Source organism: Borostomias antarcticus (assembly GCF_949987555.1).
Source record: "Borostomias antarcticus genome assembly, chromosome: 3".
NCBI lineage: Eukaryota > Metazoa > Chordata > Actinopteri > Stomiiformes > Stomiidae > Borostomias > Borostomias antarcticus.
Window position 1 is genome coordinate 36,656,447 of NC_140236.1, and position 17,246 is coordinate 36,673,692.

At 45.4% G+C, this 17,246-nt stretch overlaps 2 protein-coding genes across 6 annotated transcripts; one reads left to right on the forward strand and one right to left on the reverse strand.

The window, feature by feature from the left end:
- On the forward strand, nucleotides 1-4,353 carry scamp4 (secretory carrier membrane protein 4). Its single transcript, XM_084461787.1, has 7 exons — nucleotides 1-33; nucleotides 486-528; nucleotides 720-848; nucleotides 1,508-1,664; nucleotides 2,297-2,398; nucleotides 2,626-2,743; nucleotides 2,847-4,353. The coding sequence occupies exons 2-7, from the start codon at nucleotides 522-524 to the stop codon at nucleotides 3,027-3,029; spliced, it is 696 nt and encodes a 231-aa protein (XP_084317913.1). The 5' UTR covers nucleotides 1-33; nucleotides 486-521; the 3' UTR covers nucleotides 3,030-4,353.
- Nucleotides 4,354-4,918: 565 nt separating this feature from the next.
- Nucleotides 4,919-16,398, reverse strand: LOC311307153 (semaphorin-4E). Of its 5 annotated transcripts, none has more exons than XM_084435954.1 (16): nucleotides 16,258-16,398; nucleotides 12,751-13,141; nucleotides 12,454-12,596; nucleotides 12,106-12,168; nucleotides 11,616-11,714; nucleotides 11,162-11,261; nucleotides 10,899-11,009; nucleotides 10,432-10,583; nucleotides 10,175-10,347; nucleotides 9,785-9,941; nucleotides 9,360-9,582; nucleotides 8,018-8,133; nucleotides 7,140-7,162; nucleotides 6,830-7,087; nucleotides 6,434-6,486; nucleotides 4,919-6,297 (listed from the first exon to the last, which is right to left on the reverse strand). In XM_084435954.1, the coding sequence occupies exons 2-16, from the start codon at nucleotides 12,857-12,859 to the stop codon at nucleotides 5,579-5,581; spliced, it is 2,499 nt and encodes an 832-aa protein (XP_084292080.1). In that variant the 5' UTR covers nucleotides 12,860-13,141; nucleotides 16,258-16,398; the 3' UTR covers nucleotides 4,919-5,578. The 5 variants fall into 5 exon arrangements, with proteins under 5 accessions (XP_084292080.1, XP_084292077.1, XP_084292078.1 ...); XM_084435951.1 differs by having other exon boundaries at nucleotides 12,751-13,180; XM_084435952.1 differs by having other exon boundaries at nucleotides 6,830-7,035; nucleotides 7,088-7,162; nucleotides 12,751-13,180.
- Between the last annotated feature and the right edge of the window lie 848 nt (nucleotides 16,399-17,246).

A 17,246-nucleotide genomic window follows, 5' to 3' on the forward strand; every position in this document is an offset into this window, starting at 1 on the left:
GGTGGATCCTCAACCGAGTAGATAGCGATACAGGTAGGCAGCAAAACATAACATTGCTCAAATAAGTTGTGTAAAATACGTAGGTTTACTCAGTCAATCCCCGCCTAATCGACAGCACCTAGTTTATCATATCCTCTTATCGATTAACCAGTTCAGTTATTACGAAAGACAGACTAGACCACGAGATCTGCTGGGAAAATGAAGCTATCTAGCTACACAAATGTTTATCTGTTATCTGTTTAACGGTAGTTGTGGCTTCACTTCTCGTCCATTCTAGAAAGATTACAGTTCCCTGGTAGCAGGTTGACTATCTGTCTACCCCTAACCCAGTACCCGTGATTGAATGCACCATCAGGCATGTTTTGGTTGCAACTAAGCATGCATCTTGCAGCTAGCTCACGTCAGAGCATTTATAGCGTGAGTGGACGTGGTTTGGGCGTGATCCATTACTTATTAATGTCCTTTTTTCAATCTCGCATTCACAGAAACGGACATACGAATAGGAATTCATCATAATCATCATGACAGGTTTGTAGGCTAACATGCTCTCTGTCTGGGTGCACTCACAGTAGGCGATTTGATTAATTCCTGGTGCCAAGATCAGTTTCAGCATTACCTACTGATGTTTTTTACGCTCTTTAAACTCCCTGCACCTCACCCTCTTCCCTTGGAGCTCTCTTAACTTGCATCCTGTTGTTGTCCATGCTTTTCTGTTTCAGAGCGGGTAAACAACTTCCCTCCGCTGCCTCAGTTCTTTAGAATCAAGCCCTGCTTTTACCAGAATGTGGAGGAAGAGATCCCGGCTCCACACCGAGCGCTGGTGCGCCGAGTCTACAACCTGTGGATGTGTGAGTTGTGCCCAGCCTATATGCAGGGAGACGGAGTATATAGTACGTTCACCAACATCTCCTTTCTGAGAGCTGCTCTCTCCATCTCCTCATTTCTCTCCCTTGAGGAGAAATCAACAGAGGGGAAGGGAAGGTAACCTGACACGGTTTAACACAACCATCTGGGAAAGCTCAGTTGAAACCTGTTTGGAAAAGGGCAGGCAGTTTTTTTTTTTAAATGCAGGCAGGTGATTGATTGGATGAACTGTCTATCACGGGCTTCTCGCTGTCATGTCGTCATGTCTAAACTACGTCCATAGTTGCTAGTAGTTCCCAAGACGCTGATTGGCCAAATTTAGTTTGGGAAAGGGTTCTCTAGAGATTTTCCAGACTAATTAGCGGAGAGAAACAGAATGTGAGCAGGCTAAAGAGAAGGAGCAGTATCACCAAATCAACCCCATAATAACCCCATTACCCAGAGAAATAAGTGACTGCATAGGGACTGCAGATGCAAATAGGGACTGCAGATGCAAATTAGCCTAAGGCTAACTCTGGTGCGATGCATCAAATGTTTTTACATTTATGTTTTAATTGCACATGGTCCCTTCCAAATAAAATAGAAAAAAAAAAGTTATTGGTTCTTCTCTGTTAAGTAAACGTGCCTGTGTTTGTCCTTGCAGTGTATTCCTTGACCCTGTGTGTCAACGTGGTGTCATGCATCGCCTGGTGGGCCGGAGGAGGCAGCGGAACCAACTTTGGTCTTTCCCTGCTCTGGCTCCTCCTCTTCAGCCCCTGCAGCTACACCTGCTGGTTCAGACCCCTCTACAAGGCTTTCAGGCAAGGCCCACTGGTCACCTTGCCTGGAGGACAGACTCAGCACGAAAAAACACAATAGGTTTCATGATACAGTCTGGACTTCCAGCTGCCCAGAACGGTTTGAGTTTTCCCAGAAAATGGGGCGCCAATCAGGAGACTGCATTTCAACTGCGGTTTCGCCCCCAGTCCCTGATTGGTTCCCGTAGATGATGACGAGAAATGCAACAGGAGTCCGCTAGTAGAATGAAGCAACGAGCGGTAACATTAACATTAGCAGAATAAACAGTTATTGCAGAAATAGACTCAATAACAACAATTAAAGAAGAACAAGAGTGCGCACTAGCAGAGTTTCTCAGTGGAAAAGACGTTTTCGCCGTTCTTCCGATTGGATTTGGTCAATGTTTGATCTATGTTTTGTTATGCTGATTGGCTGAAGGAGTTCGTCTGTCAAGGCAAGTACTTCCAACCACTCAAATCGTTCTGGGCGGCTGGAAGTCCACACTCGTTTGTATCTTGAAAACAACTCTCTTTTTTTTTTTTCGCGATGAGTCTGTCTTCCAGGCTACTGTTCATCCATTCTGCCAAACACACCTTTTCTGTTCAGTCCAGATGATTGTTTCTCAACTCAAGTTATCCCCTCTTCTCAATTCCAGGGCTGATAGTTCCTTCAACTTCATGACCTTCTTCTTCATCTTCTTCCTCCAGTGTGTTCTTGCCCTCATTCAGACTGTGGGCATCTCTGGGTGGGGTGCGTGGTGAGTGGAAAGAACATTTGTTATTTTTTTATTTGTTATTTTAACTAGTTGGCAGACATTTGACGTCAAACACTTTCACCACACATATTAATCGAACGCCTTCACTGTTTGGCAAACCCTGTTGATTTATGTCACATTTTACTTACTGCAGTTATTTATGCCAATGACAAATACTAACCCCACTACCCCCCCCCCCACTACCCCCCCACACTCACCAAATCCCGAAGCGGCTGGATCGCCACAGTGTGGTTTTTCAGCTCCAACGTGGGTTCTGCTGTAGTCATGTTGTTCTCAGCGCTACTCTTCACTCTGGTGACTGTACTAATGGGACTGGTTCTCATCAGGGTGAGTTCAACACACACACACACACACACACCACATACACCACACACACACACATACACACACACAGTTTTTTCAGTTTCCAAGTGTGGTGTCCTGTTCCTAGGTTCACAGACTGTACCGTGGTGGAGGTGGTAGTTTTGAGCGTGCCCAGGAAGAGTGGAGCACTGGACTGTGGAAGAGCGCCCCCGTGAGGGAGGTTGGGTTCAATGCCATTGCGGAAACTGGCCCAAGCCTCCCCCAGTACCCAGCTGCAGTACCAAGCTACCCTGACAATGGCCCTTGGTGATACCTGAAGAGGACACTAGATGGCGACACAGAGCACTCCTTTTTCATGGCATGCAGAGGATCGCTGAACCACAATTTTATCCTCTACATTTTCACCTTGTCAAAATGAAATGTAAAGCTGTATTTTTAGTTAGAATTATTGTAAAAGAGAGGATTCGTCTGCAGAATTATTTCAATGAGATTTCAAGAGGCCAAATGAAAGCTTCTTTTTGAAAGACTTATTTTCAAAGAACCTAATAGAACATAAAACTAACAACAATAACCATTCCATTTCATATGTTTACATTTCTACTCTCAATATATGAATTGGATTCATCAGCCTATATTCTTAAGGGAGACAGAAAAAAAAAAAACGAATTTACTACATGCTGGTTAATCATCTATAAGGACTTTTCCAGATTGTTCAGGCTAACGGGAGCATACTGTGAGACCGTGAAAGGAAGTGAGCTTGTCAAAGGCATATAACATCTAGAGAACATGCTTCTCTACTGGCCAAGTATTCAGAGTGCATGGAGTTTATTTGAAGTTAAATTACGAGGCCGACCTATGGAATTAATGAGTGCGCCATTTTATTCAAGTGACAATATTAACATTGTTTTTTTTCTAAATATAATCTCAGTACCTCCCACGTGTTTTTGCGTTTTTGCCACTTTCCCTTCCTGCTTGATCTGTTTTTGCCCTGAAACTAAACATGCCTTAATCTTAAACGCAGATCTTGCATAGTAGAAAATGTCTTGCTTGACTTTCGCCTTAAGTTGTGCTTTATTGTGGGTCAGTGTAACTGAACAAAGACAATTAAGTACACAACAATTCAACTTTGCCCTCATGTCTTGCTCAATGTGTACTTTTCTCTTACTTGGTTGCCATACTATTTGCTTTGTGCGGTCAGTGCCCTGTTGTGTGAACGCCTTTCTCTCTTGCCAGTGTTCAGAAGCAGCTCCTCTCTACTAGGCTGGAGGTACCATGTTTACAGTGAGAGTGTCGAATGCATATTTTGACTTGTGACTAATTTCCTAATGTGAAGGTGTCCCTTTCCAGGGCTCTGATAATGGAGTTGAGTTTTTTCTTGTCATTCTATTATTAATATCAGTATTTGAAAAGACTGACAAAATGGCAATTCTTGCAAATTTCAGAGATAATGTTATTGCAATGTCATAACATCATTTCAATAAATAATCTTATTTAAACCTTCAATTATGAAGCTTCTCGTCCTCATAACCGTTTTATTTGAGGGAAACCAACTCCCTTATTTGCATGTTCAGTTATTCAGGTAGTCGGAAGTGGTTGCAAACTGAGTATGAAAATGCAATGGGATGACAGCGCAACTGGGATTTTAAAAATATAAATGTGTATAAGACCTCATAGTCCTACCTTGCTCCAAACGTTTCCAGTGATAAAGAATGTTGTCTTCAACATGTGATAAAGATAATATGATGAATTCAAGCGATACTCGGTGGCTTGCCCTCATGGACCTACCTCAGAGACCGTACCATACTGTACCATACTGTACCATACTGTAGCTTTTGTATTGTTGAAATAATTGAATGTTCCACTCGTGAAAACAGATGACAGGATATAGACAGACAGACATACTATAAAAACACCTAGATCTGAATGACTTCTTTTACATCCAAGTGATGTGAGGCAACACTGAGCATACTGTAATGACAGAGTGTCAAAGAGTGAGCCCATGCTCCTGTAATTTAGTTTACTCTTCAGACCTTTGCTCTTGAACAAACACATATTAGAGACATTTTACCAGTCAGATTGTTGTTCAAAAGACTGCCCAAGGCCTGAGCTGCTCTGATCTCATGACTAGCCCATGACTACCCCCCCCCCCCCCCCCCTCACGAAATGTCTCAGCAGATCCTCACACAAGTTGGTCGGTCATTGATATTTCATTGTTAACAATCTGATAATGGGACAGCTTGAAATTAAAATCTTGGGACAAATAAATACCATTAGTAATATATCATGTACAAAATACATTAAATGCATTCCATTAACACTGTACAAAATAAATCGAATTAAGAGAGATGTGGAAAAAATAGGTTTTCTTTAAGGACACGTCCTGACAAATCTATCTTTACATACTGTACATGAATGATTCCTCAGTACAGGGTCTCACATGGCCAGTGTCGGTCAGTGAGTACAGTAAGCTGCCTGCTGTGAGAGCATAAGCCAGTGACTAGGGCTGGGTATCGAGTCGAATTTCAAGAATCGATTCGATTCCGATTCACAATGTTTGGAATCGATTATCACGATTCGATTCGATTCAATATCGATTCGGTTAGTGTTACTAAAACCTGTTTTTTTTAGCTGTAACCTTAATTACATGACTGCCAAGTTATGCAACACATCAATACTAGGGCTGGGTATCGATACTGATTTCCAAAAATGAATGAATCATTGAATGAATTAATGAACTATTCATTCCTTCATTTATTCATTCATTCATTAAATAAAAGATCGATTTTGGGATTCATGAATCATTTGATTCAGAATCGATTCAGAAACCCAGCCCTACCAGTGACCACTTGTGTCTTATGGTCAGACCTCAGACTCTTCTTTGATGCACCCATCCAAACTTGAAATGTTTCCTCCTGAGAAGTAGTTCTCCCCGTTCCTTTTGAGGTCCACGGCGGTGTGGTTATTGTTCGCATTACTGGTGGTGGATGAAGGGCTCAACAGCTTCTCATCATTAGTCCTATTAGTGTCGTTGTAGTCCGCCGACGGCCTTTTCACCTGGACGGCCCCCGACTTCTGTGAGAGGAAGCGTCTAAGACGTACTTTACACAGGTTCCACGCCACCAGAGCGGCCAGCAGCAGAGAGAGGAGGGCCACAGCCACCTGGAGGCCCACCAGCCTGCCATCCTCCCTCTGAGTCTGGGGGGGGGCTGGAGGGGGCCCCGCGGTCCGTGGCTCTGCTGAGAGTTCTGGGACGGTGGTAGCTGCGCTGTGTGGAGACTCCGTTACCTCCTTCTCTTCCTCTTCTGGAAAGGTCGCACGCTGCAGCTGATAGACAGACATGGTCTTTGTGTACGGTCGTCCAGACACCCGCTCTATAGAGTCACAGGTGTACTGGCCTTCGTCATCGGAGGAGGCGTTGAGGATGAGGACGCCTCCGTTGAAGATGTAGTACTTGTCGTCGGAGTTCAGAGGTCGGCCAGAGAAATGCCAGCTGACCTGCGCCAGGTTGGAGTCCGGCCGGCACTGCAGCTTAATGTTGCTGCCGGGAACTAAGGTGTGTATCTGAGGCGTTACCGTATCTGGAAAACACACACACACACACACACACACACACACAAACTTTAAGTGTTGGTCTATGCTTTGTTAGGAAGTGTGTGCTAAACGTTCACACATTAGTTGATATTTGCTCACTGTATTTAAAATAATAATAAATACCTGGCTTTGGACAATGCGAGATATCGCCGTCTTTAAGACTTTGCATCATGTTCCTGAAAGATGAGAAAATAACAGAATTATTCCCAAAATATTGATCACCTCAATAAAGGTTAGCAGTCTTCACTGCACAGTTGTTCAGTGGCAGATGTGATTGATTGATTGATTTTTATTTATTATTAAGACAGGGACAAGGTACAGTAGACATTTACCCTATAAAAATAGGGAGAGATGCACTGTACAAGGTTATAGCTAGACAGCTAATTTCCACCCGCAGTCCCTGGGCAAATAAATATACAGTCTTATAATAGTGGGGCAAATAGTATACAGTAGGAGAGTTACATACATGCTGTAGAAGGAATACAAAAATGTTATGTGAGGGAGGTTGTGGGGTCGTACCCGTCTGAGGAGGAGTGTGAGCCGGGGACCGGGGAGCAGCGGTCAGCGGAGGAGTCCCAGGCACAGTAAGGGTCTCTGGCCAGGATGCAGTCCACACACGACGCGTAGCGACCACAGTCCCTCAGAGGCATCTGCACCACGCCGTACCCCGAACCTGCATACAGCTGACCCTGGGTCAGCGAGAGAACACATTCACCACACCGAACCTGCATACAGCTGACCCTGGGGCAGCGAGAGAACACATTCACCACACCGTACCTGCATACAGCTGACCCTGGGCCAGCGAGAGAACACATTCACCACACCGTACCCCGAACCTGCATACAGCTGACCCTGGGTCAGCGAGAGAACACATTCACCAGGGTCAGCTGCTGGTGTCGCCAATGACAAGATGCCAGTGGCCGTGAATGCGCGATTATAAGTGCTGAGAAAATAAATGCTTAGTGTATTAATGTAGTAGTAGTCTTCCTATGGGCAGAATATCAGGTACCATGGAACCGACACGGATGGGAGAGTAACTATGGTGATGCAGTATAATTCCCAACCTCAGACGGCAAACGATGGTTGACCTGCGCTTGTTACCTTGCTAGAGGAGAGACGTAGCGTCCTGTGCTTGTAACCTTGCTGGAGGAGAGACGTAGCGTCCTGTGCTTGTAACCTTGCTGGAGGAGAGACGTAGCGTCCTGAGCTTGTTACCTTGCTAGAGGAGAGACGTAGCGTCCTGTGCTTGTTACCTTGCTAGAGGAGAGACGTAGCGTCCTGTGCTTGTTACCTTGCTGGAGGAGAGACGTAGCGTCCTGAGCTTGTTACCTTGCTGGAGGAGAGACGTAGCGTCCTGAGCTTGTTACCTTGCTGGAGGAGAGACGTAGCGTCCTGAGCTTGTTACCTTGCTAGAGGAGAGACGTAGGGTCCTGTGCTTGTTACCTTGCTAGAGGAGACGTAGCGTCCTGAGCTTGTTACCTTGCTAGAGGAGAGACGTAGCGTCCTGTGCTTGTTACCTTGCTGGAGGAGAGACGTAGCGTCCTGTGCTTGTTACCTTGCTGGAGGAGAGACGTAGCGTCCTGAGCTTGTTACCTTGCTAGAGGAGAGACGTAGGGTCCTGTGCTTGTTACCTTGCTAGAGGAGAGACGTAGCGTCCTGAGCTTGTTACCTTGCTAGAGGAGAGACGTAGCGTCCTGAGCTTGTTACCTTGCTGGAGGAGAGACGTAGCGTCCTGATTGGCTCGGGGGTCTGGTACAGCTGGATCTCCTCGATGATGAACATCTCTCCAGCGTAGTTCACTGCTTTCTGCACGTAGCCGTTCTCTGTCGAGAAAACAAGATGTTTAGATCCACAACGGCAAAAATGGTTTCTCTTTAAACGTACACATGTACAGTTACGCTCTTTAAACGTACACATGTACAGTTACGCTCTTTAAACGTACACATGTACAGTTACGCTCTTTAAACGTACACATGTACAGTTACGCTCTTTAAACGTACACATGTACAGTTACGCTCTTTAAACGTGCACATGTACAGTTACGCTCTTTAAACGTGCACATGTACAGTTACGCTCTTTAAACGTGCACACGTACAGTTACGCTCTTTAAACGTACACACGTACAGTTACGCTCACCCCCCTCACACCCCCATCTCAATCACAACTGATCCCCCAGTCCCCTGCAACAGACTCTGCACTACTGTACACTTGAACACTAGAACCACACATGAACCAACTGTATACTACATACTACATCATGGACACAGACATTGTCATCTATGATCGGATGGGATAAGTAGACGAGGATCATACTGCTAGAGGAGGATAGTATAATAAATTGCCGGTTTGGGAACCTTTACATGTCTAGCTGAGTACCTGGGACTGGAATAAGGAACGGATTAGCGCTGATAAGATATTGTAAGGACAAGCGATTACAAGAATTCCAATGTACCTGTACTCATACGTGTTACACATGGCAAAATAAACATTCCATTCTATTCTACAGCGTACGGCTGTTATAGAAGAATTTTGATCTTAAGTCAAAAAAGGATTTGCCAAAGTTCGCACAAAAAGGTTCAGTCAGATTTATTAAGAAAACAATACGATTGCAAAAGGACCTCAGGATAAATCACAGAGTGGTTCATCAGAAAGAAGTGAAGTCAAAGCTCGTCTTGCGCAGCCTTATATGTGCTCAATACAAGGATGTGACGCTAGCAGAGATTTGGTTGGCTGACCCATCTGTACACGTCATAATAAGGTGATGGACATCATCAACAGTAGTCGAGGGATACAGAGAAAGCGCGGTACACTTTGAATATAGACAATGGAACAATGGTCTAGGCCAGGATGGGAAGTCTGAGGTGTGAGGTCTTCCTGTCGGCAGGGGTGTTTATCCTTACAAAGAAGAGAGGAAGACAGAGGTTTAGAGGTGTTTGGAATAGCAAAAGGCAGAGGACTGGATCAATAGGTTTTAAGAACAAAGGCAGAGATCTGAAAGGTCTTGAGGCCAGTTGTAAAATTCCATGACACTGTCTGCGTGCATTCTCACCTGTGCCTATGAACATGACGGGGTACCTCTGTCCATCCAGCGCTAGCACACTGTCCACCACGATGCGCGTGAACATGGCTCCCTTCTTGACCAGCAGTGGACGTTCGGTCAGCGGGCGCACCGCCTCGTCCATGAGGGGCCGGTCACGGATGAACTGCAGGGTTTTGTCCGGCAGGTCCAGAGAAAGCTTCATCCCCTGCTCCCTGGCTGCACTGTTGATACACTGAAACACAAGCCAAGGAGATTAACTATAGCAATTTCATTGTTTATATTGGGTTTTTTAATCATGGTTTTATCTTTATTTATGGTATTGAATTTATCACATATGAAATACAGTACAGAATGAACCAATAATTGGCATTCTACAGTTATATTATTGTTATAACAGGTGTTGATTGTGGTTTGTGGTGTTTGATGTGACTCACAGATCCCGGTCTGGGGACAGGCAGCTCTCCGCTGTACATCACCCACTTCACATGAGAGGTCTCCACCGTCACCGGCGTCTTAAACTTCCCCTCGTCAAACACCTGTCCAATGGCCGACACGCTGTACGCGCACACCGCTGACATGTCCGAGTAGCTCCTGGTTTCACGCAATCAGACATAGAAAACCAGGATCATCTTACGTGGACCTCCGGCTCTGGCACACAGAACTCAGAATTTACAAGGCGACAAGTAAACAGAAGTTCTCATTAGCCAGCGTTCCGCTGAGAGAGTGAGTGGAACCCCAGGGTTCTGCTGAGAGAGTGACTGGAACCCCAGCGTTCTGCTGAGAGAGTGAGTGGAACCCCAGGGTTCTGCTGGGCCTGTACTCACGACTGGGGAGTGAACACGGCGTAGAAAACGCTTTTCCTCCAGTCATCGTTTTTCAGCAGGAAGACATCCTGGACAATGGAGGGTAGGCTGGGCCCGGGCAGGGAGCAGTCCAGACGAGCCTTCAGGAACGACGTCCATTTCCTCTGCAGCGTCCGCTGCCCACCCATATCCCCCTGCAGGTCAACCACCGCGGTCAGAGAGACTGAACTCGGTCTGAAGGAGGACGAATCTGAACTGTGGAGTTGTAACCCCCCTACCTTGCAGACGCGGGCCACGCGGGACACTGCTAGTTTGTTATAGAAGTCGTACTCCATGGCATTCTCACTGAAGAACAAGTAGACCTTGTCCTCATCTCCCTCAGAACTGTTATTACTCTCGGGGACAAGGTCCATGTAGACAAAGTTTGGCTCTGAAATGACAGAAGTGAGAAGTCTTCCTGTTTAGATGGTCACTCGCAACTGAAAATGCTACTTTGACCACTCAGCACAAATGAAAGCACATAGTGGGAATTATCTTACATGGTACTGAACTAAACCCCTTGAGATGAATCATCTCGTTTTCAAGGGCGTCCTTGAAACACAAATACAACAGCAGTACAACAATTCAAAAGAAAATGAGAGAAACGCATGGTACACTGCTACATCTTATGGCCATCTTCTTGTTGATTAGCTGTAATACAGAAGCTGTGTACAGAGCAGAGCCAGCAGGCGGGGAGGGAGCTGACCGTTGAGCCAGGAGCTCTTGAACTCGGTGCGGAGGGCCGAAGGAGAGCTGCGGAGGATCACCGGCTCCGAGCCCAGGAAGTTTAAGGAGGTAGCAGAGTACAGGTCACTTCCTGACGGACACGAGACAATGCAGAGCAGAGAGTCATAAATCTGGAAAAGACTGAGTCTTGTCTTCTTAAGAGTTTCTCGCTCACACTGTGTCCGGCTAATCAGGCCGATCTTTCCTTCAGGTTTCAGCAGACTGCCAGAAAGAGACACCTACCGACCATGACGGAGGAATATCTCTGGAAGGGGTCGAATGGACATTTCCCCTTTCCCTCTTCCTGTATTCCCTCCAGGGTCAGTTGTCCATCAGAGTAGGTCTGTCAGGAAACACACAGATATAGATAAATATCATTAATACTTCAAGAATTATACATAGAGTATACAGTATGTGAAGTATAGAAAGTTTATTCATTCTGTCCTAAAGTATATTAATTCTGTCCTAAAGTATATTCATTCAGTCCTAAAGTATATTCAGTCCTAAAGTATATTCATTCAGTCCTAAAGTATATTCAGTCCTAAAGTATATTTATTCAGTCCTAAAGTATATTCATTCTCTCCTAAAACAACAGAGTAAAATGAGAGAGAGCAGGTATTTGAACTATGCCCCTTCGAGGTCATTGTAAATATTCAGAGGGGGACAACTGTCTGCAGTAAGTCACAGCGATACATACCATGTAGTCACAGATGGGGCTGAAAGCGTTTGTCCCACACACATACATTCTGTTGTCAGTCACCGTATGCAGGGTCCGAATGTAGTTACGGCATTCCAGCTGAAAGAGGATACAGTGATGATAAAGACAAGGTAATGACAAATGTGTTTACGTTTTAGTGGACTGGAGCAAGAACAAACACTCATTCACACATCGGCCCTCCTGGAATTGAGTTTGACCTCTGGTCAAGGCTGGCCCAGTTAGTTGTGCTGTGGTGTATGTAGCTGTTTTTCATGCCTTTATTTGGTGTTTCTTCAGAGTCTGTGTCGAGTGATATAATGACGAACTTACTTCAGAGTCTGTGTGTTGAGTGATTTAATGACGAACTTACTTCAGAGTCTGTGTGTTGAGTGATTTAAAGACAGACTTACTTCAGAGTCTGTGTGTGGAGTGATTTAATGACGAACTTATTTCAGAGTCTGTGTGTTGAGTGATTTAATGACGAACTTACTTCTGCTAGTTTCCCCTTGTACTTGCACTCGGTCTGTTTCTCCTTTGTGACGTGCCAGTAGACCTACAACAAAGGAGGAACCGGATGGAAAGGTGAGCTGAGGACTCTGAATCAGAGTTAGTCAGAGTCAGATAGTCATCCAAACCAGTTCAAACACCGTATTTCTCAGCTGATAACAAGTGTGTGGGTTTCTATGGCTTTTTTGTTCTATTTTCCTTTAAGGTGGGTCCTTATGAGAATGTTTGAACCACTACTTACAGTCATGCAAATTCTGGCTAAATGCAAATCATACTGGTCCACGGTATGAGTTAGCCGAGTCCAGTAGCTGGAACAAGGCGAGAGTCTTACCCCGGCCTTTTTGGTGGAGATGTTGTTAATGTCCAGAGCGTAGACCGCCTCTCGGGCCCCTATCAGCAGCAAGCCCAGATCCTCTCTCATCAGCATGGTGGAGTAGTTCCAGATCCCCTCCTCTCTGAACACCTTCATATCGCCTACACAGCAACGCACACTCTGAACGTCAACAGCAGCTCCGCGCCACAACCCGGCTGAAATGTCACTCAAGCGAGGCCAGGAAACACATGCCCTCTTTTCCCCACAGCAGCCGGCTGCGAGGAAACAGCGGCCAGGGCGGAGTGAGGAACTTACCCTGGTAGAGGACGGTCTTCCGCGGGACACAGTGGAGATGGATATCTTCCCCGACGGACAGAGGAAGGAACATCCCACAGAGAACCCCGAGGGCCCAGACGGGAGACATGGCTCAGGGTCTGGCCCGGGCCCGGCTCAGGGCTGAGAGCGCTTGCTCTGACACAACGGCACACAACGGGTCAAGGATGGAGCATGTCCCTGACAGGGAGCTGAGTTCTGGCGGCCCAGCTGGTGGCTGGCTAGGTTGGCGTCAGCCTCCAACATGAGGTTAATCCGCTGCTGCGGCCTCCTCGGGGGATCGGGGGGGAGGCCATGGTGAAATGGCTACTGAGGCGGGTTGAGGGAGCTCAGCTCAGCCTCCTCACATGGACGACCTTCATGCTGCTCCACTCTGAAGATATGAGATCAGCAGGAGGAAATGGTGGAGCACCTTGAATGAAAGTGAAAATTACAATAAAGAAGAGACTGCGATGACATTGACAACTGTACCCAGTGGTATTCCTCAAATGAATGCTCACAGCAGCATGTGGTAAAAACAGCCTAAAACTGATTTGGGCCTCACAGGCTTAACATGCTGCCAAGTAGGTTATAGAGATATTTCTGATCAACAGCGAGCAAAACTGTCAAAATTCAAATGAAATTCAAATGATCCTCCCTCTCTCCTCCTGACAGAGCAACTGGCAGCGCCCATGGGTCCTATCAACTTCCTCTTAGCAGGATGCAAACAGCTGTGACGTGCAGGTTTGGGCTTGCGTGAGATCACACTGATAATCTAACACACCAACATTATCCCTCGTGATTCACTGAATGGAGCCTAAGAGGAGAATTCACCGCCATGACATTTGCAAGCGCTGCAGGGCACTCTCAATACTACAACAAGGCCGCTTACTCAAAAGTCAAACCCATGGACTCTTTTAAAATGCAGCTGAACAGAGATGCAATCTGAACAGATGTTAAGAAAACCATCAAATGAGTGTATAAGTGAGCTCTCAATCCACAGCTCTTTACCTGACGAAAAGACCAGATCAAAAATCCAACTGGTCTCAAAGGACTCAGAACTAGGACAGCTAACGCTAGGCGCTAGAGTACCACGCCACACCCTTAGCTGTGATAGGTGAGTTTGCAACTGACATGCTGTTTCCCTTGTTGTTCTCTCAAACAGCGGGGCGAGCTGGTGCATGCCCCAAACTCTTCTCCTGTTGGCAGAGCAGAGATATTTCACATATTTCACGCCTCAGGCACAGAGCCTATAGTTAAACACTACAGCTGGCTAGCATGGCTGCAGGTTGTTATTCACTGTTTGACAGATATTTTCTATGCGGTGAAGACAGGCAAGTATGTCTACAATAATAGAACGGAACAGCGCAGTTGTTCCTCTACTCCCATGTTGTTCTTGTGTGACATGTCAGGGGCCCACATGTGGTGGTATGAGAGTGAAAGACCACACAAAATGGAGGTCCTTCCCGATACTGTTACTCACTAAAGAAACAATTGCTCAGGGGAATATAGTATTTTGTAAACAACATTCAGAATAATTTTAAAAGTTCCTCTGGACTTGAGTTATGCTCATTTTTCTTTTACATTGATTTTTTTTACACAGCACTTTCCTTCTTAAAGTGGAACTGCAAGAAATCCCCCTCACATTTGTGACTCCAACCACAAAACCACATGTCAAATGGTGTCACTAGCCTTCCAGGAAAATCTCAATATTTACATCGCACTTCGGGGCTATACACCTCTGACACGTAGGCAGGCCTTTCAACGAGGCATAAAGTATGTCAATGACAATGATTTCTTTACACAGGGGTGATGCTAATTTCTCCAGCAAAACCAGCAAAACCAGCTTTGAGCGTCCACTAAACACACATGAGAATTGTGCACAGCTTGTTATATTTGCACAAACAGCCAAAACCTACATTTCAGTGCAATGTTGTTTATATTTACCTAAGTCAGATAAAAAATTGCAGGCATTCAGCCAAGAACCATATATCACACTTCCATATATCAAGATCCAAAGGCATATGTCTTCTGCTTGCTCTGTCTGGATCTTTAGACAGTTCACAACTTGACAAAAGTGGGTCAACCGTCATCAACATGGCTTCCTCTTAAAAAGAAGCCATCATAATGTCTTAGTGGCATCTGCCAAGGTGCTTTATAATGAGGTCCAGAGGTTGATTTAGCACAGAGAGAGAGGCTTCTCAATTTGAGTGTGTTTAAAATATCTGCCTGGTTCGCCCTGCCCTGCCCAGACCAGGGAGCGTTTCTAATCAGTCGTGTAACTGATTAACCAGTTGGGCATGGCAGTGACACTGTGTTCCATCAGCCAGGGCCTGAACAGGAAATTGACTCTGAGAGTTCACCTCTGACACAGCCACTATTGTGAAACATCATTCAGTGGAAAAAAACACACACCCAGTTCGTGACTAGGTAATATTTCTGCCAGCTCATAACTAAAATAAATAATTGTATAATTATGATAATAGTCTGAGCACTTTGTTTTGAAGGTAAGTAAGTGAATTAGTAGGAATTTACCACCAGCTGTACTGCACCTTACATGGTTCCCTTGGCAAGGAGACTTGTGAATATTGACAGACATCTAACAATCTCTATGAACAAGATAAAGGTTATTTTCGCGCAATGTTCTCAACGTATAAAACCTATTATTTCATTGGCTGTAATCCCTGTAGTTAGAACCGCTCTGGCAGAGCAGCACGCATGCATGGTTTGGCTGCGAACACACAGGCATGTCTCAGCAGGAGCTGGGAGACAAAAGAAAGATCAACTCCCTCAAATCTCAGATCCCTGAGTGGCATGTCATTAATACAGTTTGATTTGATTTGATGTCAAGTCAACTGTTTGATGGAAACACCAAATCTGCCGCCCAGCCAATATTGACACCACTCTCGACTGGTTCCACTCTGCTACTGGGAGGGCGAGGCTCATTTCCAACGCATCCAACCCACAGTTTCAACAGGAGAAATCGATAGTCTGCTTTGTGGGCATTGACACCAATGTGACGCATCCTGGGAGCATGCAACAACAATCCATAGCATCCCATAGAACACCATCAACTGACAATAAGTAGTTATAGGTCCGAGGCTCACCATGCATTTCCAACTACAAGATACAAGTCAGATAATACTAGTTTGCACAGTGACATCCACCTTTGTGAAAAATAAAAATAAAATAAAGAACATCCTTCAACTTAATGTTTTCTTTTCTTCCATTTATTCTCTTTCTTCTCTTCTACGCTACAAAAATCATATAGGGTGTTCTGATCAGATTATACCAAATAATCGTAATTTCACATAAAACATTATACTAGCAGGACTAAAAGAAGACCTGTGTAGATAAATACAAACCAAGACAGAGCCTAATGTGCGCTAATGGTTGTGGAGAAGGTTCGCTCAACCAATGTCATCCAGCTGCAGGTTAGGAACAGAACAGCCTTTACGCAAACAAAAGTAGACTAGATTACGCAAGTTCTAAGATAATTGCATGCCTTACCAACGATGGTGGTTTTTATTCTCTCCGCTTCAAAGCCCACTTTCTACATTATAAAATCATACAAATCTTTCATCGGGATCTCGCAGCTCTACTTTTAACTCTCGCTGGATCCTAAAGCAACCGCGACTGCCGTGTATGTGCCTGGCTCACAGGACCCTCGGCGCTCCGCTGCAGTCAAGTGAGCCGCACTTTTTTCTTCCACGGTCAAGTGAGCCGCACTTTTTTTTTCTAAATTCAAAACAAAAATGGGGTGCGCACCTATTACACAGTGAACCGGTTGCTGGAATGCAATTTTAGATCTTCATTGCAGCTTTTCCTTCGAACTGACTCACACATTGGGACATTCATGTATATAATTTAGATATAATGTAGAATGTCAACAACAAATGTCTGTATTTCGGAAATGATGTAGGCTAGAACCAGAACTAGCCTTCTCACGCACTCATGCACTTGACGTCAGTCTGATTCCTCTGAGCTGAGCACCAGACTACCTGCCCGGGACAGCCCTACACCTTGTTATTCAGAGCCCTGTGACGGGCCCGGAACGGTGTGGAGGCACAATCCCATCCTGCTATCTCAGAACGCATTTAAATCCTTGATAAATCCCATTGTATCCAGGCTTTATGAATGCAAATGTTTTATTTGAGCTTTACTTGCTTTTGTAACTGTGCCTTAATCTGTATCTTTATGTTTGTGTTTACTGTGACAGTGTGTTGAAAGTTTTATTTTGAAACTAGGCCTGTGTGCTGCCATTCTTGGCCCCCCCCCTCCCCCCCCCCCCCCACACACACACACACACACACCCTAGTCCAAATCCCATGTCTCTAATGCCCCCACACGCGGAGATGGTTTAGCTCAAAGTGTTTTTTGGGGGGGCTGTGTTCACGTCATGGATGTATTAGGTGCACGTCCGTTACGTCAAGACCTGTCTGGCAGTCCAGCCCGTCCAGCCCATGGAGGTATAATATAACTGGAGACGGCATTGAAAA

Bases quoted from the DNA above. Each gene is read 5' to 3' on its own strand.
- LOC311307153 (XM_084435954.1), bottom strand. From the start codon at position 12,859: ATGTCTCCCGTCTGGGCCCTCGGGGTTCTCTGTGGGATGTTCCTTCCT. The intron at 10,584-10,898 runs GTCAGCTCCCTC...CTGTCATTTCAG, and splicing joins CAAGAGCTCCTGGCTCAACG to AGCCAAACTTTGTCTACATG. The intron at 7,088-7,139 runs GTACGGTGTGGT...AGCTGTATGCAG, and splicing joins CAGCTGTATGCAGGTTCGGG to GTACGGTGTGGTGAATGTGT.
- scamp4 (XM_084461787.1), top strand. The intron at 849-1,507 runs GTGAGTTGTGCC...TTGTCCTTGCAG, and splicing joins AGTCTACAACCTGTGGATGT to TGTATTCCTTGACCCTGTGT. The intron at 1,665-2,296 runs GCAAGGCCCACT...TCTCAATTCCAG, and splicing joins CCCCTCTACAAGGCTTTCAG to GGCTGATAGTTCCTTCAACT.